The sequence below is a fragment of the Prionailurus viverrinus genome, chromosome B3 (genome assembly GCF_022837055.1).
Source record: "Prionailurus viverrinus isolate Anna chromosome B3, UM_Priviv_1.0, whole genome shotgun sequence".
In the NCBI taxonomy this organism is placed as follows: domain Eukaryota; kingdom Metazoa; phylum Chordata; class Mammalia; order Carnivora; family Felidae; genus Prionailurus; species Prionailurus viverrinus.
The window spans coordinates 120,711,276-120,738,902 of NC_062566.1; the positions used below are offsets into that span (position 1 = coordinate 120,711,276).

The 27,627-nt window shown below is 35.7% G+C and overlaps 1 protein-coding gene and 1 long non-coding RNA gene across 6 annotated transcripts in view; one reads left to right on the forward strand and one right to left on the reverse strand.

Annotated features, from left to right (window-relative positions):
* The window catches only part of LOC125168470 (uncharacterized), a 77,469-nt gene extending 51,885 nt beyond the window's left edge, over positions 1–25,584 (forward strand). For both annotated transcript variants that reach the window (XR_007153155.1, XR_007153156.1), the window contains 2 exons: positions 22,112–22,272; positions 25,197–25,584. This is a non-coding gene — a long non-coding RNA (uncharacterized LOC125168470). The remainder of the gene's footprint in view (positions 1–22,111; positions 22,273–25,196) is intronic.
* Positions 1–27,627, reverse strand: part of CEP128 (centrosomal protein 128) — a 389,769-nt gene that overhangs the window by 30,136 nt on the left and 332,006 nt on the right. For all 4 annotated transcript variants that reach the window (XM_047863629.1, XM_047863627.1, XM_047863628.1 and 1 more), the window contains one exon: positions 23,963–23,986. In XM_047863629.1, the coding sequence (XP_047719585.1) occupies positions 23,963–23,986 (24 nt within the window). The remainder of the gene's footprint in view (positions 1–23,962; positions 23,987–27,627) is intronic.

The following is a 27,627-nucleotide window of genomic DNA, read 5'->3' on the forward strand; positions in this document are numbered from 1 at the left end:
CTAAGGCAAGATCAAATGGTAGAAACAACAGTGAAATTCAGAAATCTTGTCCATTAGGCTCTGTGGCTTGTGCACCTACAGGTAGGTTTAGATATTAATCTGTTGAAAAGGGCGAAGAATATGCGGGAGATTTTCCTATTCCAAATCTTCAAACTGCCATGTAGCTGAGCGGTTTGTACTGGTCTATAGTGTATTTTTCTTTAGTTGTTCCTTTGTTTCCAACTACAGGGAAATTGAATAGTGCAGTATGACAACATAAGTAGCAGCAATTAGGAATTAGAAAGGGGCTTCACTGCAGTTGTTAGTTTCCTGTCTCCTGTAGAGAAAGCTTAAAGAAACAGATTTAACCATGGGTATATTTTAGTAAATATACTTCTCTTTGTAAAAATGCACCATGTATTTATTTTTTTCTTAGCATAAAACAACTACCATTTTCTTAGGGTGCTACTGAAATCATATGTTTTGAGGTTTAGATGATAAATAAAGGAGATGCTATATTTTTATTTTAAAAATAAGTGTGTGCATTTTTGGCACTATACAGATGTTAAATAAACAAGGTTATGAAGCAGTTTATTTGGGTTCAAAAATGCAATTCTATTTCATTTGGAAAGAGATCCACTGCAAAACTTTCTTGACAAATGGCTGAAAGGTGGTAAGAGGACCTGAGTAAACAAATTTCAAGGGGAGGAAGGGTGAAATCGTAAAAAGGATAGACTGTCTGCCTTTTTACTTGTGGAGACTCTCTATCCAGCACAGCTGTATTGGCTTCACAGGGCCTTCTTTTCATTCAAACCGTATCAGGCACTCCTTGAGACCAAACAGAACAGGAGCAGAGAATAGGCCAGCAAAGTCATTTTGTTGACGTACAGCCTTCAAGGAGCCCCAGCGCTCAAAGTTGCATGGATTTCTCGAGTATCAGAAGAGTCCTCTATTTCCAGATTGTGTACTTTAGGAGAGTTCTAAAAATCAGACACCCACTTAGATAGAAGTGTTTATGTGTATCTTGGGGTAAGAGGGTAAACAAGGTTTGTTAAATAAAAACACTGGTTCACGTGGCAATATGACATTAGGGACTACATTTAAGCTAAAATCCAGAAGAATTTTTGTCAAGGACAAATCCTATTTGTCTTCATTTAACACCATTCTAGTCAAAAGTAGATCTCCTTTAAAAAGCTCAAATTTATAAAATTTGAGAACAGGTAGCCTAATTTCATTGGAAAACTTGAATAAAGAAGGCTTTCTAGATCTTTTCCAATTCTCATTCACAATAATTTTTTTAAGCAAAGAACTATAAGAAACTGGATCTGCCATAATAGATTACTGCTTTGTTATTTTAAGACAGAACTGACCATATAACTATATGTTATAGTCAACCCATGATCTTATTTTTTGCTTAATTGGGAGGGTTTTTTCAATAATAACAAGAGTGATATTACACTGTATGTTAACTGGAGTTTAAGTAAAAACTTGAAAAATAAAAAGAAATGAAAAAATAATTTCACTTTTTAATTTGAGAAAATAAAAACAAAAACAAAATAAACCAAGAATGCACTGAGGAGAAGGGAAGACAGAAGTAAACAAACATCTCTCTTCCCCTTGAGATTCCTGAAATTGCCTTTACATATTTTTCTTGCCACTTCTTGAGATAAGGGAAAAATAACATATGAAGACAAACTAGTGTTCTCTCTATGTCCTTACAACAGGTTTACAAGCAGGAGGGTCTTGAGATCCACAATCTAATTCCTGTGAAATCACACTATTTCTTAAAACTGAAAATAAACTGAATTCCCAAGGCAAAGAAATTTAAGACTTCCCGGAAGGGGTGGAGTTTAGCCATTTCTGCTAAGGTGGCAGGGAAGGAAACCATACTTCTGATTTACTGGTCCCACACGTGTGTTCCATGCTGGCAGATGAAGAACAGTGGTGAACCAGGAGTCAGCACACCTGATTTCTGGATAGGCATAGTTCCAGCAATGTTACTTGTATTTTGTGGTTTGGGGAATATTTCCCTTGCCTTTTTGCAAATTGGGTATAAGTACTGCTGGTCTTTCTTATGCCACACCCACAGGGCAGCTGTGATTATCAAGTAAGAAAGTAAATGTGAAAGCACGTTGAAAGTTGCCAAATTTTTGCCTTTTAAAAAGGCCGATTCTGTGAGGCACTGTCCATTCTGGTAATTCTCAAATGGAGAAGAGGAGGTCAATGACAGTCTAAAATTACAACTAATGAAAATTAGAGTAGAAAGGAGAAACAAGGCAAACTTAATTAAAACTATATCCAGTATTTAGAAATACATTTGCTGTTCTACGTAGAGACATTATCCAAAACACAAAAGTAATAGAAGTGTAATGGCACATAAATTACTTATGTACATACTGTGCCCTTGGTGGAGAATGTTCCCTCCAGTCTCCCTATCTGGTTAAAATTCCCCCTGCCCTCCCCCCACCAACATCATGAGCATTTTCAAGCATACTGGAAATCTGAAAGAAATTTACAGAGATCACCCATATATACTCACCACCTAGATTCTACTGTTTACATTTTATTTGCTTTATTACATACTAATCCATCCATCTAACCTTATGTGCATCCACTAACCCAATTTATGTTTTGGATGCCTTACAAAATAAATCATATACATCACTACACTTTCCCCTAAAGACTTCAGCATGCATATATCCTTAGCTCCACTTGGATTTTTGTTTGATGTAAAATTTACATCTAATGAAATGTACAAATCTTAAGTAAACTGGCTAAATTTTATTATTTTTTAGCACTTCCTTAGGGAAGGCTTCCCTGCCTTTACTGATCTCATCACACAAGCTCTCCATTGCACCCTGAGCCTTTCCTCTGCAACACTTATCAGAATATTTATTTGTGGGATTATTTGATTAATGGTTATATTGACATCAGGCAATAATCATCACAAAGATAGGGCATATCAGTCTTCACTCACCACGGTACCTCCTGGCACTTCACCCAGTGCTTCCATAGAGGTGGTATTCAATAACTACTTCTTGAATGAACTAATGAATCTTATTCAGTGATGGAAAGGTTCTCATTTCATTTATTCAATCTGCAAACATTTAGTGAATGCCTCCTCTATACTGGTGAGGTGTTAGGTGAGCTGAGGGAACACACAATAAGATGAGGCCAAAGATGCCTTGGGGGCAAGATCTCAGAGGGCATTTTTGGCCACAGTATTTATATTCAATTCTGAATGAGGTCGAAAGTCTTCTGAGGACTTTGAGCTGAGGAGCAATGTGCTCTTATTTACAGCCCAAAGTTCCCTCTGATGTTTGCAGATTGCTCATCCCTCACCCCATGTGGAATCCATGGATTACAGGGGCGCTGTGAGAAGGTGAGACAGGCATCTATCTCACTCCCAGGCTGGAGTCCTGCTGAGCAGCAGAAACTGTGAGACCCAACTCATGGACACCACCTGGGTGGAGCACCATGAGAAATTTACTGAGAGAATACACCATATCCCTGGAAAGTGACTGGTGTCATACAAAAAGTTCTTGATTTACCCAAAATACTCTAACATCTCGAAAACATACTTTCTGACTGTAATAATAACGATGTCTAACCATTAACATCTCTAATAATCTCTAATCATCTCTAATAACGATGATAGGTTATATAGATTAATCTGATAACATTTTTATTGTGGTAGTTTTCTGTCTGAGGTCAGACAGCAAGCAGCAAGATACAGTGGCAAAGGTCACTGATTAGAAAACAGGAGGTACAAGGTTCTATCCCAGCTTTGCCATAACCAGTTGCATGATCCAGGAAAATCATTTATCCCATGGGCTTCAGTTTCCCAATCAGGAAAATGGGAAAGTAGGATATAAAAATCTCTAAGAGACCTTCTGGCTATAGCTTTAGCTGTTTAAGCTTTAACTTCTTTCCACAGTAGGTTGGGACCTGATTTTTAAGCTTAAAAGGTTGGAACAAATATGAAAAATCGTTTTATAAAGAGAAAGTAAAATAAGGAGAAAATCACATATGGGATTTTCGGAGTTAATATTAACTCTCAAGAACTACCCAAGAACATGTGTGGGGTAGAAATACCTTTACTTTTTTACAGTGGAAAGCCAAACTAATGATTGCAGAAGAAAAACAGGAAGATGGGCATTTTTATCTTTTTAGGTGTTTGCCCCATCAAAAAATTCCAAATATTTATCATTTTGTATTTTTTAGAACAGATACTTCCAAAAGTAGGCAAAGAATGGCTTTTCATCTTTTTTCACTTTGTAACTGTCCTTATAATTTCCCTCATCTAAATATTTCTAATTAGCTTCTGGTTCTATTACATGAATGTTACTCCATACTTTTTCTCTCCACAAAGCTTCTGTGCCATCATGACTTTGCACATGAAGCCCATCTGTCTGAATGTTCTCTACACACTGCTTAAATTAGCTCACTGATTCTCCCGCAAGACTTGGCTTGGTCACTACCTTCTCTAATGTGGCAGTTCAGAGAAGGAGCTCTTGAGCCAGTCTGCCTGAGATGAAATCCTGATTTAGTCACCTACTGGCTATGTTTCCCTAGGGAAGTTCCCAGATTCCTCTGCATTGGCACTAGGTTTCCTCAATTATAAATAGGAATGTGTAGAATTATAGTTAAGGACCAAATACATTAGCACATGGAAAGTGCCTAGAGCAGGGTGGGATACTAGTAAGCACTCAGTAAACACTAGGTGTTGTTCCAATGGTAATACGAGTTATCATTTCGTGAAAGGCTCCCCTAAAGTCTGGGTTAGGCGCCCATACTCAGTGCTTCCAATGCACACATGTCTCCTGTCATGTGTCTAATCATTTCTGGGTGTTTGCTTGTCTCCTTTAGTAGACAGCAAATACCTTAAAAGCAGGAGTGTATTTTTCGTTATATTTCTAGTGCTGAGTACTTAGTATCATACACAATATATTTCAGTTTTCTGAAAAAAAACCCTTCTCAACCCAAAGACTAATAAAGGCACAGTGAGAACTCAGAAATGTTGTGGAAAGAAAAATACTTTGTAAAGGTAGAATTTAATGACTGACTGTTTCTGAGGGGTAGAGAATATTTCTAGATAGACTCAAAATTAAAGAAACAGTAACAAGAAATAGAACTGGGGGAAAAATGAGGTACCATAAAGTTGAGTTAAAAGGTATAGACAGGGGTGCCTGGGTGGCTCAGTCGGTTAAGCGTCTGACTTCAGCTCAGGTCACGATCTCGCGGTCCGTGAGTTCGAGCCCCGCGTCGGGCTCTGGGCTGATGGCTTGGAGCCTGTAGCCTGCTTCCGATTCTGTGTCTCCCTCTCTCTCTGCCCCTCCCCCGTTCATGCTCTGTCTCTCTCTGTCTCAAAAATAAATATAAAAAAATTAAAAAAAAAAAAGGTACAGACAGAGTTAAGAGAGAGGAAGATGAGAGTAAGATCTTTTTGTGGACCTAATAAGCTGAAGCAGGAAGCCTGTGGTGTGGAGAGCACGCTGCTTCCTGTGGGTGAGCCCGGCAAGGGCTTAGCCACACCAGGATGGGAAGGGTACAACCTGACACAGGGCAGATACCGAGAAATGCTAATCATTTCCCTGAATACTGCAAAGCCTTCCTCCCAAGGCCTCAAGACACGCTAAAACAGGCAATCACATTTGCCTCTTCTGTATTTAACAGGGAACAGAGGGTCCTGACGTGGATCACTGATAAGGAAAGATAATTGTTCTGGTTGAGGTAGGGTCCAGGCTAATTTACTTAAAAGCACACTGGTGAGGTGAATATAATTAATCTTCTCTGTTCTCAAAATAAAGGGTTATTTTCTTTTTAAGAGATGTCTTGTGTTCTCAAAGAGAATGACAAAACAAATTAATCATTTTCCATTACTCCACACACAGCACTTGGATTTTGAAAGAGCATGTGAACAGTTAATCCCCTATATGGATGAGTTTCTGGTGACAGGCAGATCAGATCTAAATAGAAATCAGGCAAGGTATTTTATTTTTATCATTGTGGCTTTGAGACTTAATTCAAAATAACTGAGATCAACCCTGCGTATACTTTTAGAGTTTGCTTTCATAATTAATCCTTTTTTGAACACTTAGAAACACTCTTTTGGATCTTGTACAAAGCATTCCCTGGCTGACTGCTGCCAAAGCAGGCAGAAGCAGAGAGTATCTAGAATATTTTAAAACCATTGAAAACTCAACTGAACCATCTCTTAAGGAATCCCAACTGCCAGGCCATACTTAGTTCAAAGTACCAATAATCTGAAGTTAGAGCAATACATTTGAGCAGATAGCTCACCTCAATGACTAATGTTAGAGGTGAACTTTAAGTATGTTTGAGATGCCCTGTTAAGCTATGTCTTGAATGGTGAACAGAAGGGTAAGAGGGCACAGATGGGGTATATGTGAGCAGAAGTATATATTTTTAACTAAAGCCAACCAGTTTCTCAATTTTATGCCGCAGGCTGAAAAAGATGGGCTATGAAAGCCAGTGGGCATAAAACAGCTGACAATATTATTCGGTGAGCAAATCCATCTGACATTTGCCACAACCAATTGTTTTCCTGAAACTGGAATTTCTAGAAGATTTTTTTTTCTTTTTTTCCAAATGAAAGCCATGCATTCATTTAACTGGACAACAATGAAGCTTTGTGGCCTCGTGGTTAGTATGAAAAGGAGTTGGTCTTGCCAAAACAATTTGAAATTTTGAACTTAGGCTCCCTCCCCCGACTTCATTTTAACATACTCAACTAAAAGGAACAAGTTCCGCAGGCTCTACTGGACACATTTAAAAAACAAAAAAAAACAGAAGTAACCCAAACCACATGACTCTGGACATTTAAAAGTATGCTATAAAAACTCCAGAAACTATGCAATACTCTGGAAATTAGGCAGGATTTCAGAGGATTTGTTATACAGAAACTGGATGAGACATATGTCTTTCTTTTAGGCAACAAGAATCACTGAGCACTTACTGTGTGCAAATCAAACTACATAACATCACTACATCAGAGTTCACTCTGCTGAAGCTGCCCAGATTTAGTTCAAGCATATTCTTTCGGTTCCTGAATGAAAATAAGTTATTAGGGCAATAGTGAGACATATGTATATTACATTGTAATGTCTCATTAACAGACCTTTTTTTTTTTTTTTTTACCATTAAACTGGGAAATTTTAAGCATAGGGACTATACATTACTATTTTTGGGCTCTTTGGTATTAAAACATAACAGCTACCCAATAAATACATACTGAATTTGGTCCTATAGTTACTTCTCAGTCATCCAGTAACTGTATACATGCAATGGTAATTTAAAAATATGCTAATGTAAAAGAGGAGATAATGCTCTCAAGTGAATATGGGTGTGCCAGGAGTTCTGGGATACATTCTAAAAGAAATAATGATGTTGCGACAATAAATCAAGTTACGTGAGAAAGGTATTCTACTTTTTCTTTGAGAATTCCTGCTCCCTACATTTTCTTGGGATATACTAGGACAGGATACCCAGGAGAAGTACCAGTCAGAAAGACAAAATTTGAAGTATTTTGTATTGCCTTACATTGCCTTTACCTGCCTCACCCTCATCACCAACTTTAGTTGGAGGCTAAAGGTGAGAGATTTGGTCTATATTATTTCTAAGAAGGTGCAGACATAGGTACATCACAAAGTCATGCAGAACACTACTTTACATATAAATATGTTCTCTATCTCTTAAACTTACAGGGAATCCAATGACTTAAAGGAGATTTCTGGACATGCAAACAAAATACCTATTGATAGTCAACCTGGGTCTATCAAATTTACTGTAATATCATTTGAAGTAAGTCGCAATTTACACACCAGGGGAACAGGAAATTCATTTGTAAAACAAACAAACAAACAAACAAACAAACAAGAATATAAAATGGCACTTTGCTTCCAGGTCGTGGAACACAACAATTTACTTCTTCTCAATCTTTAGTAAACGTGAAAAATTAGTCATCGCCATTTACTCTGGTCCAATACGTAAAGTTTTAAAAACAGTATTTTACTTATTTGATAAATAATCTAGAGAATATTTAAATAACAGATTAACAGTGAAGAATAACTTTGTTGGAAATTTTAGTAAGAATTTAAGCATATTATATATTCTCCTGGTTTTAAAGGTATGAATACAACGGACTTCTGATTAACTGTCATTCATGATTCTGGAAAATACCCATCTTATAAATATTGATTCCGAATTTCAGACATTAACATTTAAATAACAGATAACAGTGAAGAATAACTTTGTTGGAAATTTTAGTAAGAATTTAAGCATGTTATATATTCTCCTGGTTTTAAAGCTATGAATACAATGGACTTCTGATTAACTGTCATTCATAATTCTGGAAAATACCCATCTTATAAATATTGATTCCGAATTTCAGATATATTTCCAACAAGTTCTAGTTTATCATTACTTCTGGCTCATTATTCTTGCACTTGCATCTTCAAAACACAATACTTCTAAAAGTATTGATAGCCCCTATTTTTTTAAATTGATAAAGCTATCTTTTCACTACATAATTGCAATTTTTTTTCATTTTTTATATCTATAAGCATCAATTAAGATGGTCAATCCAATGAAAATTTTCTGTATGATCTCCTCCTTCCAATCACATTTTTATACAATCTGCTTTCAACGTTTGCCTACTTAGGAACCATATGAAGTAAATACACAGGAATACAAGATGAAAGCCTACTGAATACATTCTTTTAGAAAAATGGGCTGGTCCAGCTTCTTGTTGCAAAATATTGCACGATGAAGTTCTTCTTGTTGAATAACTAACTGGATGAGAGTATCCTATTTCCTTTTTGTCCTTAAAAATACATTCTTCATTCATCGATTCTTCAGTTTGGAAAATTCATCTAGGACATTATCATTTGAAGACACATAATCTGGTTTTTTGCTTATATAATCAATTTCACCATCATCACTAGTTTCTAGAGTGCTGCTGTCTCTTTATATTCATTTTCTGATTCATCTAATAACTGAAATGTCTTCCTCTGTCAGTTTCCTTCTCTTTGTCATTATGAGAGAAATGAGAGATTCTGAATTCTCAACCTGCATTCAATAAAAGTAATAATAAGAAAACCCTACAAAGCTTCTTCTTGAAAGATAATATAACATTTGGGAGGAACTTCTCCATGGCACTGCTACAATGTCTTATGATAGCTTTTATCCCAGCTTTTCAAGGATTTTTGTAAAGCAAATAGATGTAGCGTTTCCCTGGGACAAAGGTTGTGTAGCATTTCTTGTAGCTCTTTTTTATAAAGATTGGGGGTTGCGTAACCTCAGGGTTCCTTAGCTATAACACAGATTCACTGCATGTGCAATGTCCACCTAGACCCATGTCCATATTGTCCCTGTGAGACCTCAGAGGCAAAGAGAAGTTGCAAACATGTATGTAGCTCACGGAGCCCACTGTGCCATGAGTAACAAAGTCTTTTGTCTCATGTCTTCTACCATCCATCAGAGTGTGTCAGACTAACTTGGTAAAGTGCAAGTAGGGTAAAATCTCTTCATTTCTTGATAGACTTTGGACAGCACAGTAAGAAAACTGAAATATTATATAATAGTAATGACTTAGTTCACTTACTACAAATCCTTCTGTGTGATTCCATTATCCCTCCACTTTCATACTATTTTAGTTTTTTTCTAGCATAGCTGGGAACGATTGATCGATAACATATAAAATAATTCCAAGGATGATGAAGTAGGAAAATGTTTCACGAAAATAAGCTCACCAAGATCCATTATGTATCTCAGATTTATAACATGGTTCAATAGATCCATATGGTATTTGCAAGACAGAATCAGTGTTTTCCCTTTTAAAAATGAGGAAACTTTCTCTTTATTCTTTGGAAGATATTTAAGAAAGAATAAAAGTAAAAAAAAAAAAAAATCAATCCTTACCAAAGGAACTGAAACTCAAGATTGGGTCCAACTAACCCTGATGATATACTGAAGATTATACCACCTCTCAGAATCCTCTTCAACCATGTAGTGCCTAATTTCTCTTCCCTTTGAGCCTTCCTGAACTGCTTCTAGTTGGTCTGATGGGAAGTGTGATAATTCACGAACCACTTGCACAACACTGCCTTGTAAGAAGACATGTTTCACACTCAATCCTTCACATGGAGTATCTATATGGTTGTCACATGCTGAATGGAGAAACGATTCAAAGGTAATGAATGTGATGCTACAAAGGGGATTAATACAAAGGTAGTAAAAGGAGAAACAAGAAGAAATGAGGAAGGCAGGTAGTTTATATAACCTTAGTCAAGATGCCAAAAGCAAACGGATTAAAAAGCCAATTTTCCCAATATGTTGATTTACAAAACAACTTATTTGTTTTGTAACTGTTCATATAGTTTCCAAAAATGTTTTTTTTCCATTGGCCAGTTTGTTACATTTGTTAAAATAAGAGAATTAGTCATTTGGCAAATTCATGACTGGATAAATTTGCCCTTCATGTTAAGTCTGACAAATTTAAATTTCAGTAAGATACTTGAAAATCAACGAACACAATGCCTGAGAAAGAATCTTACAATGGTTTTGGTAGATTAGAAAGAAGAAATACTGGAGACAGAATATATGATACTATAGTAGAAAAGGTATGGAATTAATTCAGTGGAAATGAATAGAACAAACTCCAATAGACATGAAGGGAGAGTACAGGCTGGAGGGGATGAACCATAAGGCATATTCTTAAAGGTCATGTTGACAATGACCCAAATCAGGGATTCTCAAACATGACTTCAAATTAGAATCATCTTGGGGAGCTGTAAAAAATACTGAGTCCTACCCCAGGTCAACCAAATCTGGGGGTGGGAGCATGTTGAACTAAAATTGTTAGGATTATTAAGATCTGTAAACCCACATGTCTCAGAGCCAAAATTTGACACAATTGAATTGAATTGTGAAGGTAAACTTCATATGATATAGAGTACTTAGACATATAACCTGTGTGGTGAAACTCAGACAAAAATTCGAATGTCCTGATTAATGAGCCCAAACTTTCCAGTCCATATATATCCTGCTTCTGTGACTGGTGAAAGTAACACACACGTAATGGAGGAATATTTTTAAAAATGAGAAAAGGACTTTCCCATCGATTATCTCATTTGCTCTTCTCAACAAAACAGTGAGACAAGCCAGGCCAATAATTGGGCTCACTTTATAGATAATAGAAATTAGGCTCAGAGGAGTGAAGTGAGTTGTCGCTGTGATAGAGCCAGGGCTCACAACTAGATCTTCTAACTCCTGGTCTACCAAATCCTAATCATTCTCTAAGACATTTGGAGGTCACCTGCCTTTTGCCTTTCCTTCTCACTCACCTGCAAATGCACTCTTCTTCAAGGAAAACTAATGTGTAATGAGGACTTTTGAGGTATTACAGAACAAAACAAGTTCTGAGTTAGAAATAATAGAGAAATGCAAGGGATGAAAACAGGAAGTTCTCTGAAAAGATGTAAAGGGAGTACTTCATTGACTCCAGGTGTTTTGTCAGTGAGTTTCTATTTAATGCGTTTTAGACAATCTGGTTCATGTCTGATGACAAGGATATGTCTCACTGGCCTTTGCTGTGGATAGGTAGACGGTGAGATGATAGTAGTGAAAAGCACTGAAAAAGCTTCAGAAAACCATTTACGTAACACCAGCCATGCAAAAATAATTAGGAACAGAGAGCCTAAAGAGAATAATGAGGGAAGGGCTATTTTGATGGTTTGGCCTTTTACCGTTTGATGTTCAAATATAATGTAATTGGGGGCAATGATAGGTTGAAATCATTCACTAATGTTAAATAATTAACATAAGACCACTTTGGATATTTATATTAATAGTGCTAATAGTGACAATTTATGCTCTCTCCAGCCTTTCATCTGAGATCAAAGTTTGTTAAAAGCCCTAAATAAACTTTATAAACACTTGTGTAAGTAGAATTAGAGTTGGTATGTGGATGCATAAAATAAAACAGATCCACTGAGGCACTGAGCATCACTGAGCAAGCTCAAGACAGAACTAGTAATGCAAACGAGGCATGCCAACTCTTTTCTTCAAGATTCAAAAGGAAGAAAACTAGTTCAAAGGTGCTTTATAAAACTCTATTTACCAATAAGTTGAGGGCATATTCTGACAATCCTACATATGGTCCAGGAATGTCAATGTCCTATGTATAAGTCCACTTCTTGCCCTGCTCAAGAAAGACACGGGATCTAGCTGTTGATTTCTTTCTTTTTCATTCTGTACATTCACTAGACACTTGTCAAGTGTTCCTTACTCACGTCTTCATTTCTCTTACGAGTCACAAGAGGAGTATGAGGAATGGAAAGAACACTGTGTCACTGATCAGGACACCTGAATTCTAGCCCTAGTTTTGCCACACTTGGCAATTCATCAACTTCTCTGGCCTGCAGGCTGAGGGGTTTTCAAAAGGATCTCTAAGACTCCTTCCAGATGGAATGTTATCTAAAATGGCAGCAGGGACTTAATCTGCTATCTCCATAGGAAATTAGAGAGACACGGTAGGGATGCAACAAGTACCTGTTATATAATATCCTATGATTGAGTGAAGTAAATTGTTTGATAGCAACTATTGGTAGGTCAGAAATTTTGAAGGCCAGAATTTTAATTCCTTTTAGATTAGACCAGAACCTATTAGGGAGGGGAGCTTCTAGATATCACCTAGCCCAGCCCAATCATTAAAAAAAAATAAGAAAATTAAAAATGAGAGAGGTTAAACACATTGTCCAGGCTCACATGCCTGGCCATGATAGACATATGACCAGAACCTAGCTTTTCTGACTCTGAATCAGATACTATTTTTACCATATCATCATCATTTAAACTAGGTATATAATAATTTTCAGCTAAAACTTGTCTGTAATTTGTTAAAATTAGATGCACAAAATAAAAATCCCCCAAATCAGCTTTTTATTTAAAGGCTACTTCAAATATGTAAGATATACTACTCCCACCAACTACATATTAAGGGTATAATACAAATATTTTGTTTTATAGTTAAGGTAGGATCTTTAAAAAAAAAAACAACAACAAAACTTAATACACTACTACTCGGAGATTTTACCCATATGGTCTCTCTTGAAGAAAACAGAAAGCATTTCTTAAATGTATTATATTTTTTCAGAAAGCTACTTCCATCGTGTTTTGTAATATACACTCATATTATCTTCTCTATATAAAGCAAGAGCTTCTTCCTGAGGATGCACTATGTTATTGACAGTATTTAGAGTGGGGCTATGAAAGACATTGCCTAGTAAGGCAGTTAGGCAGTATGACTACTTACCAGCATCAAATATGAAGCTGTCAGTCTGACCTCCAAACACTGAGCAATTTGATAATATTAAATTCGTCTGCTGGTGAAGCTGCATTCATTATATAATTTCTCAATGACACTTTCCCTATGTCACCGTGTTTATGAGAAATTTGACAGGGCTGTAAGAAACCGTTTTTGCAGGCTGAAGGAAATCTTACATTTCTAAATTGGTCATCACCTTTTGCCACAAGGTTGCAACTCTTAATAAACAGCCTATTTGTTTGAGTAGCATTTTCTTCCTTTGACCTTAAATACAGACATGTTTTAGAAATTTAACCCTTTGAAGATGACCCCATTATTGGAAAACGTACATATTTTAATACTGACTAATGCAGAAAACAGGCTCTGTATTTTGGGACAAGGTGGCGAAAGGAGAATGTCTAGATTGTTTCAACCAAGATCCCTCATGAGAGATTCATGAGGATATTTCCGTTTGCCCTCAATGCGAATATACAGAAGGTAGACTAACATTAGAGCAGTGGGAAACTTGGCAGAACGGGCTAGGACAGGGTTTGTGCAAAACCTTTTTCCGGTTTCAGTTTGAATGGGTTCCCAGGAAGTGTCAAGTTTGAACAAATCCAAAATTTTACAATGTAGCTCAGCCAAAACTGCTGAGATTCACCTGATTCTGGGTCAAAACTGTACAGAGCACACTGCGTTTTATTTGGTGTAAAGCCAATTTGACTAAACCTTTCAGGCAACTTCAATGAGAGGCTCATAGTCTTGGCAAAACCAAAAATGAACCTAGCTTGATCTTTGGTTTTGAAACAGCAAGTTCTGGCTTTATAAAGAGATAAAGGCAAGTTTTACTTAGCTTTAAGATTCTTACAAATACTTAGAAGAAGCACTGCAAATAATTAACAGTTATTTGGCCAGATTTACATACTCAAGTCAGTTACTTCCTGAGCTTAACCAGGACACTTCAGTAAGTATGTTAACTCTATTGGCACCATATATTCCTAAGTGGCGTAGAGCTGAATTTGGTGTTCTAACAAAGAACAATGATGCTTCTTCAACAACTTAAGTGCTTGAAGAGTGGATCACACATGTAGTAGGATGAAGTACAACCAGTGCTGGCTCCAGGTGGGATGGAAAGAATTAAAAATAAAAACTCCAATGGCAATTGTCTACTGTTTTGGCAGATGTGTGAAGGGAGAGAATATAGCGTTACTTGGTAATTTCCACGGAGACATACTGGCATTCTCTTGTACTCTTGAAGATCAACTGGTGTGCATGGTTCAAATCTGTTACCACTAATATTACCTGAATGAATCCTTTAGGGGTGTGCTAAAGGATCCAACAGTTTTCTTTTTTCTTTTTAAATAAAACCTATATTTCTAAGAGTTTCCCAGCGTTTTGTAATTTTTCCCAATATAGGTAAATTTATGTATATATTTCTCCATATTGCTACATATTAGGATTTATCCTGTAAGTTATATCATCTCTTTAAGTATACATTGAAAACAAGGGACATTGGATTGTTTTAGGTCACTTGGATTTGAGAAGCTGATTAAACACTGAGAAATTATAGCTACATAATTACACATTTGCTCTAAGTCAATGATTTTCAAAATTTTGAGTAAATACTCTCGAAATAATTTTTTAAACTATGTGTCTACCTTATCCCTCCCCACCCCCCCCCATACACATTTCAAGGTTTTCCAAATGTTTTCATCATAAATTTAGGTAGTTGCAGAGGATGAAATTTCTGGAATATTGTAAATACTGACATTTTCAAATAAAACTCTTATATTACTCACATAAACATATCCAGCAAACTTTAAATACTTCAGTAATTTGTTACCACCATTTACCCACGGACAGAATAACTAAATTAGATCCTCTTTAGAAGACAGACATTTTATATTGTTCCTTTGCCTTTTGAATTTATTTCCCATCTATTTTCCCCAACAGAGTTTTCTCCTAATATAAAATATACTTATGTTTGGAAGTCTTTTGTATTGGTTATCCTATCATACTTCATCCTTGTCTGTAACAAAAATGTATATTTAGAAAAAACTGATTTTTAAAATGCCCTGTGACCATAATGCTTTAAGTGTTATATATTTTTATTGCCTAAATTCTCATTATAACTAATATTATATATCAAAGTTTTCGAGAAGAAATATTAATAAAAAATGTATAAGGACTCCAAAGCTTCCAAAAGTATATCCCTTAATGGATGGATACTGCCTACTTTTCTCTTGTACTCAATTAGTTCATGTATCCATAAGTAAGTGCTAACTTTTGCTTGAATAAGACAGGGATCCATTTCACTTCTATTTCTTTTTTGTTTGTTTCTGTAGATTTAATCACTGAGAAATCTTGTTCACATGTAACAGTACATGAGAATGAAAGTGGTTTTGTTATAACAATGTCACTCAGTTGCCTTCCTAGTTTTATGGCAAATATTACATAGTGATCTGTCATCAAAAATTAATTTTAATGATCTATCAGCTTGATTAGGTCCTCTTTCAGTTTTGTTGAAAGCAAAGAATTAGAAACTACTTGACTTGCCAAAGGACTATAATGTAGTTATTAAAGTCACTCACTTTCTGTTTTGGAAGGTATATGAAAGAGGCTTTATTTACCAAGACTTATCAAATGACTACAACTGTTTTTTTCACTTAGAGGCATTTTGCTGAATTCTACATATGAAGAAAGTATGAAGAAAACTAAAAATATTAATGTTAATACCATTCTCTCAGTATACATTTTTAATACTTTTGTTTTAGGGGTGCCTGGGTGGCTCAGTAGGTTAAGCATCTGACTCTTGATTTCAGCTCAGGTCATGATCTCACGGTTCGTGAGTTCGAGCCCAGCGTCAGGGTCTGTGCTGATAACACAGAGCCTGCTTAGGATTCTTTCCCTCTCTTTCCCTCTCTCTCTCTTTCTCTCTCTCTCTCCCTCTCTGCGCCCCCCGTCCCACCCCCGACCCCCCCACCCCCTGCTTATGTACTTGCACACATGCATGCTCTCCCTCTCTCAAAAATAAACTTAAAAAAATACTTTTATATTAGCATTAAATATATTTTCATTAAAACCCTAGAGTTGCAGATTGGCAAAGCTAGTCCTTATGTCAAACCAATCAGCCAAATCAGGCTAACTTTCTGGCAGAAAAAAGTCAGACTTGATTTTTCAGTTCTATAAATGTGTTAATATGCTCTGTGACAACCACTTTTTGAATTATAATTCTAAGACAGATAAATAAGGCATGGAGCCAGGCCAAAGTTTGTCACCTGAATAAAAGAAGACACTTTCAATTACTTCTTTCCAACCCTCAGTTTTGTTCTCAGGAGCTATACATTTGTTCCTGATTATAGTAGGAGGGTAAAAGAGGTGAGGTCATTAAATAAATTGTCATTATTCCTCCGCAACATCTATCAACAATATATATCAATTTCAGAATATATAGTCCCAATACCACATATATCTAATAAAACCATCTTATCAAAAATATATGTATGACTAACAAGGACAAGAAGCCTTACCTTAGTGACTTGATTAGAGGAAGCCTCGAAGGCATCAAAATCATAAATTGCCCCTTGTTTGGCACCTTGAAGTGTCTGGGGGAATCTGGCATCACGGAACCTTGGGTGGGTGAAGAATAGGCCTTTCTTTTGTAAAGGGAGAGGAGGTTGATTAGGAAAAGTACGGTGGCCTCCTCAGGCAGGGTCATTTTAGGACTCTGCTTGAAATGCATGTAGAAGCTGAGGATGTAAAAATCGATTCTCTTAAAACTATCTGTGTCTGAAGACCCCTTGGAAAATCTCTGCCTACTCCTAGGGGTTATTTTACTCCAGTCTGGAGACTAACTCACCAGCTATCTCTGAACATTACCCTCAGGGTCAGCATTAATCATTTTGTCATAAAATTTAAAAAAAAAAAAAGTTCTGTTAACATGTTCCCATTCCTTTTTTTTTTTTTATTTTGGCGAAATGTGTCAGATACAAAAGAGTATATACAATATATACACACAGTTTGAAGAAAATTGACAATTCTTTGTGATTTCAATTAGCATTTCCCTGTTTACTAATGAAGCTGAATATATTCACATATTTCTTTTTCAACTGAAATGCTTGCTCATATCTTTTACCCTCTTTTACTTTTCTTTTTTTATTTTTGAAATCTAGGTTATTTTTTTCTAATTGCTTTGTTGGCAATAAGATTTGGATACAAATTGATTTGGATACAAATTGCTACTCAGCTATATATTTTGCCACAAATATATTTTAAGTGTGGCTTTTCTTTTCACTATTTTTATGTTGTCTTTTGACTTATAGCAGTTCTTAATTTTAGCGTGGTCACATCAGTCACATCTTTTAGGATCTGTGTTTTCAGTGTCATCCCCCCTCCCACCCCTGCCGAAATCCTTCAAAGTTCCAAGATCATGAAGATATTAAACTACACTTTGTTTTAAAGTTTTGCATCTGAGATAGAGGTTCAATTTCTTTTTTTCTAGACCAGCAATTGAAAAGTCCCTCCTTATTTCCCTGATCAGGGATGCCAGTTGTACCAGACATCACATTTCCATGTACACGTATTTATGCCTATGGGTCGTATATTTGATTACACTGGCCTATTTTTATATTCTTGTGCCAAGACTACACTACCTGAATTTTCATAGCTTTAATAAGATTTCATATATAGTACGAAAACTACCCCCAACTAGCTCATCTTCAGAACTATCTTGGCTATTCCGGAGTATCTTCTCTGTGAAGAACTTGCATTTTTGTTGTTGTTGTTTGATTTTTTCTTATGTATTTTGTATTTGTTGTTCCTTTTGTACTGGTACATTAGTACTTGCTGCTGGAGTTAGAAAGAGAATGGACTTTCTTAAACTCTATTTTTCTTAACTATGAATTCCTAGAACTTTTTAGACAGCAACACTATTTGCAAATAACAACTGTTTAACTGCTTTGGTTAGGACTGCATGTATAGTATCTAACAGAAGCTGTGGAATGGGGTATCCTTTCCTTGTTCCTGGTCTTAAATGAGGACTTTCAAAATGCTAAGATAATGTCTGTCATTGATTTTTTTTTACATGACTCAGATTAAGTAAATTCCCTTCTAAGTTTGCTAAACAGGTTTTGATAATGATATGAGAATAAATGCTTCTTATTCATCCACTGAGATGATCTTATTAAATTTATTTCTCCTTAATCTGTCATATGGTGAATTACATTGATTGATTTCCTAATATTAAACCAACTCTGAATTCCTGGAATAAACCCAGTTTGTTCATGATGAATTCTCCTTTGAATACATTCCTGGATTTATTTTGCTAATATTTTGTGTATAATATTTTTGCATCCATGTTAATGCGTGAAAAGTCCCTTAATTTCCCTTATTTATACTTTCTATGTCTGGTTTTGTCTCCAAGGTTATGCCAACTCATAATGAGTTTGGCATGTTCCCTCTTCTTCTAGTTTCTGGAAGAGTTTTTGTAAAATTAAAATCATCTGTTCCCATAATATTTGGTAGAACTTCTCTAAAAAAATTATTTGGGCTTGGTGGCCCCTTTCTGGAGAAATTCTTAATTGATTAAAAATTGTTGATGAAACTTTTTATTATTTTTAAAGATTTACTTATGGCACTATTCATGTTATTTCTTCTTAACTCTGGAAAATTAATTTTTTTCTGGGAATTTAGTTATTTCTCCTAATATATGATTGCAAAATTATTCACAATACTCTGGTATGTGGTTACATTCTCAAATAGCTATAGTAATATCCACTTTTTCATTCCTAATATTATTCCTTTGTATCTACTCTCTTTTTTTTCTCCATCGGTCATGCTGAGTATTGGTTGTTTTTTTCTTTTTAAACAACCATCTTTACTTTACTGGGCTTGCATATTGCATGTTTGCTTTCTATTAATTATAATCATTTCTCTATTTTTTCCTTTCTTTTTCTTTTTTTTTCTTTTTTTAGGTTTTTGTGCCATCCTTTTAATTTCTTATGCTGGGTGCTAAGCTCATTATTTTTCATCCTTCTTTTCTAATTAAAGATGTGAGCCATGAAGTCGCCCCATAAATACTACTTTTGCTGTATCACACACATTTTGTAACACAGTGTTACTATTATGATTCACATCCATATATTTCATAACTTCTGCTCTAGTTTGTTTTCTGACCTTGAGTGGATTTAGAAGTTTACTTTGAAACTTCCAAAAGTCTATGCCTTATCTGGTTCTCTTTTTGAATCCTAGAGCTAGTTATAATCATCCACAAAATTCTGGCCCAAGGAAACGGACAGAAATAGTATGTTCAAATTCTAGTGTCTACTAAAGGGAAATTACCTGCTCTCTCTTCCTTTTGTCTCATTACAATGCAACTCTAAAGGCTGGAAGTGGTTACAGGCATCTTGGATCAGGAGCAGGACATTTGCATCCCTACACACTACATCTGCCGTGACACAAGGCCTGATTTAAAACCATTTTATGGGGGCACCTGGGTGGCTCAGTCAGTTAAGTGTCAGACATTGGCTCAGGTCAAGATCTCATGGTTCATGAGTTCAAGCCCTACATCGGGTTCACTGCTGTCAGCAAAGAGCCCGCTTCAGATCCTCTGTGACCCTCTCTCCGCTCCACCTTTGCTTGCACTCTCTCAAAAATAAATAAAACATTAACGAAGATTTTATGCTCAAAATAAAAGCTAAATAAAAATGAATAAATAGCTGTGCTACCACTTTAACTCTCTGTGTTGTAGATAACTGATAGCAATGCAAATGAGTCTTGTTCATAGACTTGCAAATAAATGTTGTCTGGGGGAGTTTCAACTTATTTCCTTCCTCCACAATGGAAGAAACCAGTTTTGCATCTAATTTAAATGCATGTCAGAACTCTAGTGCCTACCTATGTGTGGTTCTTTTCTCCTTTAAGCCTCAGTAACATTTTATTCATTCTCTCATTAATTAAAGAGTTAAATAAACTCATTTGTCATGATTTCATTTCATATTTGTAGAAGAGTCATGATTTCATAATTTTACTTTTTTGGTAAAATTGTCTTTTAACAAACCCTTTGGTTTCTTACTATCTTCAAAGTTTAATTACAGCCCCAACATAAATGCCTTCTCTGGCTCTTTCTGCCTGACCCTGATTCTCCACTTTTAGAGATGAATCCAATCTCCATCATGTCCTCAAAGTACAAAATCCATGGTTTTTCCTAGAACCTGGACCATGATGTCTTATTTTATAATTTTTCTTTAAGACTTTTTTTTCTTTATAAAAGCTCCTACAAAATGCATTGTGTTTCCTTCATGTAGTATAGACAATGTATCTTTATCTTACACCATTAATTTATTTACATGTAAGTAACTTCTCAATTCAAGTACAAATTCCTTTGGAAAACTGATTATAGTTTTTCCTTTTCTCTTCCATTGTCAACACAGTGCCTTATATAGTACCCAATAAATATCCACTGCTATGTCTCATCCATGGCCCATCAACTGGGGCTCTCCATCAAGATTTGTTTTTTAGGTAATTACTTAGCTTTATTTGGGGTATTAGCCTGTTATATTTTGGTTAAGAGTTGGTTCATTGCTAAAAAATTCACATTAAACTTTAATGAAGATCCTAAGAACTTTTGTGAAACATCAAATAAAGTTTAAACCTAACCAAAAAGGCTAGGGGAAAATAATAAATTGATTTGCTTCCGGGGAACTTTTTTCTTCAACTATTGGGACTGGTTCTGTGTAAACCCGCATATCCTTATGTGAGTGTCACATATGTACAGTTTGACATCCATTCTACAAATGTTTACTGATTGTCCAGTATATATCAGGAATGTTTGATAGGCCCTGGGTTGCATTTGCAAGTAAAAAGTAATTTCTAACCCAAGAAGCTTACATGCTAGTGAAGAAGGAGAGGGAAAAGTTGAGGAAGAGGAGGAAAAACAGACACATGATCCTGACATAAGTATTTAGATCACTGGGGACAAGTCAACTCAAGTTGCTCATTATGATGAAAAGACCATCTCATTTTCAGCTATTATAACTACTGAACCTTTAAAATCTCCTAATGAAACAATGAAGTTTTGAACTTTTGCATATTTGTATTACCAGAACATACACCCTACATCCAATATCTTATATTAATACCAACCCAACCAAATGTAGACCACCAATTCTTTTCTACGGTTTAAGTGCTGAGTTGTGAGAGAATAATAAATGATCTTGAGATTACTTTTAGCATATTTGATTTTATGAACTATAAAACACTTTACCAGTTGAATAGTCTACCAAGTGTATTAAATCTGCTGCTTATAATGCCATATGAAGTCAAAGGACTTCATAATATTTGAGCATTAACATTATTACTGAGCATTTTCATTTTTATGGCTTTACTTATGATAATTATTTCAAATTAAAACCATCTTGAGAAAACTGCCACTGTAAAAAACCTTGTCCATTTAATCGATTTTATTTTTCTCATGATGACTTTTTATTTTTACCTTTATTCCTAAAGGAATGCTTAGAATAGGTACTTATTAAGATCATACTCCATAGTACTTTTAGTAAAGAGATTGATAAATTAAAAAGACTAACAAATACTAATAAAATTTATAGGTTTTGGTTTCTGCTTGTATGATTTTAAGTTTTGCATGGCATATTGGTGTAATGAAAATGATTAAATAAGAAATAGTAAGTAATCACATAATGATAACCTAACATTTGTTTGGCCCTAAACATGTTCATATATATTTTCTCTCTTAATTCTCACAGCTTGGTAAAATAAGTTTAATTATTGTTATCTTTATTTTTACAGATGAGGGAATCAAGAAACAAGTGATTTGCTAAATGTTGTATAAGCGGCATTTTATATGCTGAACCCAAGTCCTCACACTCAAAATTTCTATTTTTGTTCATATTTTTAAAAAGAGTGTTTAATTCACAAGCCAAATCCTGTTGGCAAGACACTTCCTAAGGGTAAGTAAAATATATGTGGAAGAACACTAAACATTTTATTCACCTACAATGTCATCATACTGAAACTGAGAAGGTCAGTGTAATTTCCAAATGGCCCAGTTAAATCTAAGGAATAGATTATTTACCCACTAGGGTCTGGACACTGTCAATCAAAATCACTTGCTTACACAGGACTAAAATGTGCCCCATTAGCATCTCTCCACCTCACACTCACAAAATAAATATTTTATTCTTTACTGGCCATATTGTTGAAAGGCTTCTTTTTTTTTTTCCTATTCATTAAAAACATAGAAAGAAAAAATAAAAATCACCACTAGTCCCAAGCCACTCTTAATATTTTGTGTGCTTGCTTTCTGAGTCTTTTTTTAACACAAAATACTCAATATTTGCATCACACTCCCCCTCACACACATATATATATACTACTTTATATACTGCTCCCATATTATGGGGAGCATAATATGGCAATATTTACTTTTTAAAAATAAGACTTTTTACGGCTGAAAATCTTTCATCATAAGGTGGTACCATAATTTATTCTACCATTCTTTCAATTCACATGGTTTTCATTATACAAAGGTTTATTTATAAAAGTAATATAATGTTTTATAAAACTTGAAAAAATAGAGAAAGGAATGAAATCACAGTCCTAACTCATGTCTAACAAGTCACTGATGAGTTTTGCTACATCTCTTCTACTCTTTATTCATATGCCTATCATTACATGTTATTATTGAAGCAGACACAATTTTATTTTATTTTTTAATTTGTCTTCTAGTACAAGCCCTTTCCATAACCATAGTGGCATGTTGGGTGGAAAGCCCACACTTTAACTATTCATTACTGTATTGTCAAATGAGGTTGTCCCTTTTTCTCTAAAATCATTTCAAATAAATCATTTTACAGTAAACATTGCAGGCATGTCGTCTTACATTCATGCACCTCAAGAAATGTATTCCCTAATACTAGATTCCTGCAAGTAAGAGTATTGAGGAAAAGGCTGACCAGCTTTTAACATTATTTGGGTAGTGGTAAAAACAATGGACAAAAATACTGAGGTTGGGGTGCCTGGGTGTCTCAGTTGGTTAAGCATCCGACTTCGGCTCAGGTCATGATCTCACGGTTTGTGGGTTCGAGCCCCGCATCGGGCTCTGTGCTGACAGCTCAGAGCCTGGAGCCTGCTTCTCATTCTGTGTCTCCCTCTCTCTGTCCCTCCCCAGCTCACACTCCATCTCTCTCTCTCTCTCTCTCTCTCTCTCTCTCTCTCAAAAATAAATAACATTAAAAGATTAAAAACAAAAAATACTGAGGTGCACTATCTGGACCTCAAAGTATAAGCAGGATCCCAATCTCCACTTCTTGTCAACCAATCATTTTAGTGACTGGGAAATACAGAAACAAACAGATAGGATATTGATTACATTTAAACTAATTATGTTTTCCATAATTTAGGACATCTTGGTATCATCATTCTTGATGTTTTTTTTACTATTATTTTCATTTTAAAGGTGTGTGTCCACCTACCTTTCAGGTATAATTTAGCTTAGTCTCTCCCCTTTCAATCCTAGATGTAGTTTTAGAAGTGCTTTCTGGAATTGCTTCTTTGGGTGGGGTGAGAGGGTGCTCTGAAATCCACACCAAGACACAACAGTAATTCTGACAAAAGGAGAAAGAAAATGCCCCAACTTACCGTTTCTAATGCATTTACACGGTCCTGCAAATAAAGCATAATATATAATTATAAAAACAAAGCATTAAAAATCATTTCAAGTTTACTTAACTGTCACATTTTCTCTTTATCTTCCATTGGTAATAATGTATTTAAAAAATATTTAAAAAATGAGAATTCCTACTCAGGATGATTTCTACAATCAAAACGGTCATAAAAGAATCACTGTACTTCTTATCTCACCTAGTGTTAGGACTGTAAGACTTAATTTAACAGTAAATATCATAAATTCAGATATAACTACTAAACAGAATATACTTTACCACTTTCACATTGGTAAAATTATTTATTTAAGGATTTATAAATATTACACACGTTTGGTTATAAAAACAACTAGACAATAGTAGTGATATAAAAAAAGGACTATAGCACACATACCAGCCCTCAGGTGTACAGCACAAAGTATGATTTGGAAAGTAAAGTTCAGACATAAGAATAACTTCATCAATTAAAATTAAGAAGTAATTTGTTAACTGAAACAATACAGGAAAAATAAACGAGAAAGATCTATCACATGCTGGAACCCAGATGGGCCTTCCTTATCTGTAGTATCTTAGAAGTTTCACAGAAATCTTGGTTTTAAAAAAGGGTCACTGACAATATGACTTAAACAGCTAAATGACTGGTGTGCCTCGGAGGCTCAGTCAGTTAAACATCTGACTGCCGCTCAGGTCATGATCTCATGGTTTGGGAGTTCAAGTCTCGAATGGAGCCCTGCATTGGGTTCTGCACTGAGGGCGCAGGGCCTGCTTGGGATTCTCTCTCTCGCCCTCTCTCTGTGTCCCTTCCTCCATGCTCCTGCTAGTGCGTGCACACACTCTCTCTGACTCTCTCAAAAAAAAAATAAAGTTAAAAAAATGCCACATGATTAAGTAAACGGTTGCATTCTCAAACTGATATCTACATTTTCTCAGCTCTTTTCAGAGCTGACAGATACATGGAGGAAGTCTTTACCAAATAAAAAAATGCTGGATTTGTGAGAGGAATGTCTGAAGATTCAGGAAAACAGAAAGCTATCTTTTTTTAGGAAGATCAAGGCCACTTTTCTTCCTTTTCTCTCATCTTAAGCAGTGGGAGGAGATGTGTGAAATCTGGATTTCTTTTTTGTTTAATCAAATGAATCATTTGTCCTAAGAGGCAAAGGGGGGAACTGGTACAGAGAGCCACTCAGCTCAGGTCTCTTGTGGTCCTACAGGGATCCACGTGGACCCAGGACACTTAGGAGCAGCAAGAACTTGGCGCTCACTGCCGAACTCCCAGCCTCACCTAACACACAGAGGCCTTGCCTTTGGAGGACTTCTGCAATATGATCCACAACCCTCAGATTGGGAAACTGAGTTGAACGTTTCTACCCGTTAAACATTTGGTTATGTGGGTACAAGTTAAGTGAATATATTATGCAAAATCAGCCCAAAGCAGACTGTTCTTAGCAACATAATCTGTTTAATTGCATTTTGTTGGCATACTGGAGAGAACCTCACCCTCGTCCCCATAATTTTCGTGAAATAACCGCTGTTTTGTTGGTGACTTGTGTACTGTCACTTTTGAATGCTTCATAATAAATGCATATAATAATGCCTCAAGGGGGCTTTGATCTGTTGTACCAGGCATCTTATTCACAGTGCATCTGGGACAAAACCATTCAGCAATGCTTTATCATCCTTTGCAGATTGAACAGAAGACCTCATTAGATACCTTATAGAGACAGAAATAGCCTTTGGGCAGGATCACATTTATATGAACCATCTTGGAAGCCTTTAAAAAATAAGTAAAGCCACTATTTGGACCTTAAATTTTCTCCATACATTTATGGGCTCACGTTTTTCAGGATTAGCACATTTTAAAAGAACACAGACAGCTAGTTTGAAATCAGAGATTTCATATGATGTCAAAACAGTAGAATTAAATTTTGTCTGTCCTAATTGAGATCTCAGTGTTTGGCAAAGACAGACTGATATAATTTATATATTGGTGTCTTCATTTTACTTGAATATTTGTTACCAGATTTAAAAAAAATACACACTGTCGTGGACTGCATGTTCATATCCTTACAAAATTCATGTATTGAAACCCCAATCTCCAATGCTATGGCATCTGGACATGTGATCTTTTACAGGCAATTAGGTCACGAGGACAGAGTCCTCATGACGGGATCAGTGCCCTTATAAGAAGAGACACAAGAAAGTCTGCTTCTCTTTCTGCTCTTTGCCACATAAGGGCATAATGAGAAAAGTTGGCCATCTACAAGAGGCCCAGCAAGAGGGGCCTCACCAGGACCGACTCTGCCAGCACCTTGATCTTGGACTCCTCATCCCCAGAACTATGAGAAACGTTTGTTGTTTAAGCCACCCAGTCTGTGGCAATTTATTATAGCAATCCAAGCTAAGATATGTGCCTAGTCTTTCAGACTATGAACACAATTGGTCAAAGAAAACTCCATTTTGTTAAAGTATAAAGATGAATACATGATTTATTTCAGTGCAACTTACTGACGTCTTTTCATCTATAACCCATTTCATTCCAAATTGGTATTGAGACAGCTTTCTATGAAAAATGTAATATGTTACCAAAATGAGAAAATTAGGGAAACAGACAATTCAGTTCATTAACCTGAATTTAAATAATTCAATTTGCCAATCAACAGTGGCTAATAGAATACCAGCCATCATAGCCAGTTAGTGAGACTCGTCTAGATTGTAGAGTTGTTTGGTCTTAATTGTGGGCAGTAAATAAAAAGAAACTACTCCTAGTCTTTATGAACTTACTAACTTGCTTTGAAAATTTAAGAAATGCTTTCTGAAAATTTAAATGTTTGACTTCTTTTTTGGCAGATAAGGTTAGTTATTATAATTCTGTATATAAAAAAAATTAGGCTACTGCAAGTATTTATTCTCTAACAAAATATTTTCATACTTCCTCTCATGTTCTTAGCAAAACAGAGGTAACTTAAGCCAGCGCTGTGGCATTGACACAGCCCAGGAAACAAATGCCAGTATATGTCCTAGAATGGACATATAACTACACCACAATAAATTATATTGGTCTTAACCTCTCCCACTCTCACCAGAAGGGCAGCCACAGTGTTTTGTTCTTATTGTATAATCTCCAATTTTCATTTTAACCCAGTTTACCTTCAAGTCCAACCTGAAGGCTCAACACTTGCCCCCCTCCCCCAGCATGAACACACACTTCCACACTTGGATCCTGAAAAGAAAAGTACTGGGGCATTGAAAGGAGGGTTAGAAGGTGGGAGGGGCCGAGAGAGAAAACAGCCTCCAGAAATAGTGAAGATACTCTCACTACAGTCATGCTGTTTCAGGTGGTTTCGATACATCAGTGGTTCTTATTTTTGTAGTCAGGAACTTTGGTCTGAGGAAATTTGATCTTCTCCCCAGGAAAATGTACATTATCCACAACATACACATAATTCTGCACGCACTTTTAGGAGAATCGCAGACTCTTAGGGTCCCACCGATGGGCCTTCAAGTCCTTTTACTCCAAACAACACTTGAAATAAGATGTAAGAATATTGTATAAATAAATTATTCTATTAAATCGAATCTGTTCATTTCTCATGTGTGAAGTATTTCTGAAAAAATAACACTAGTAACAAGGAAAGAAACAAT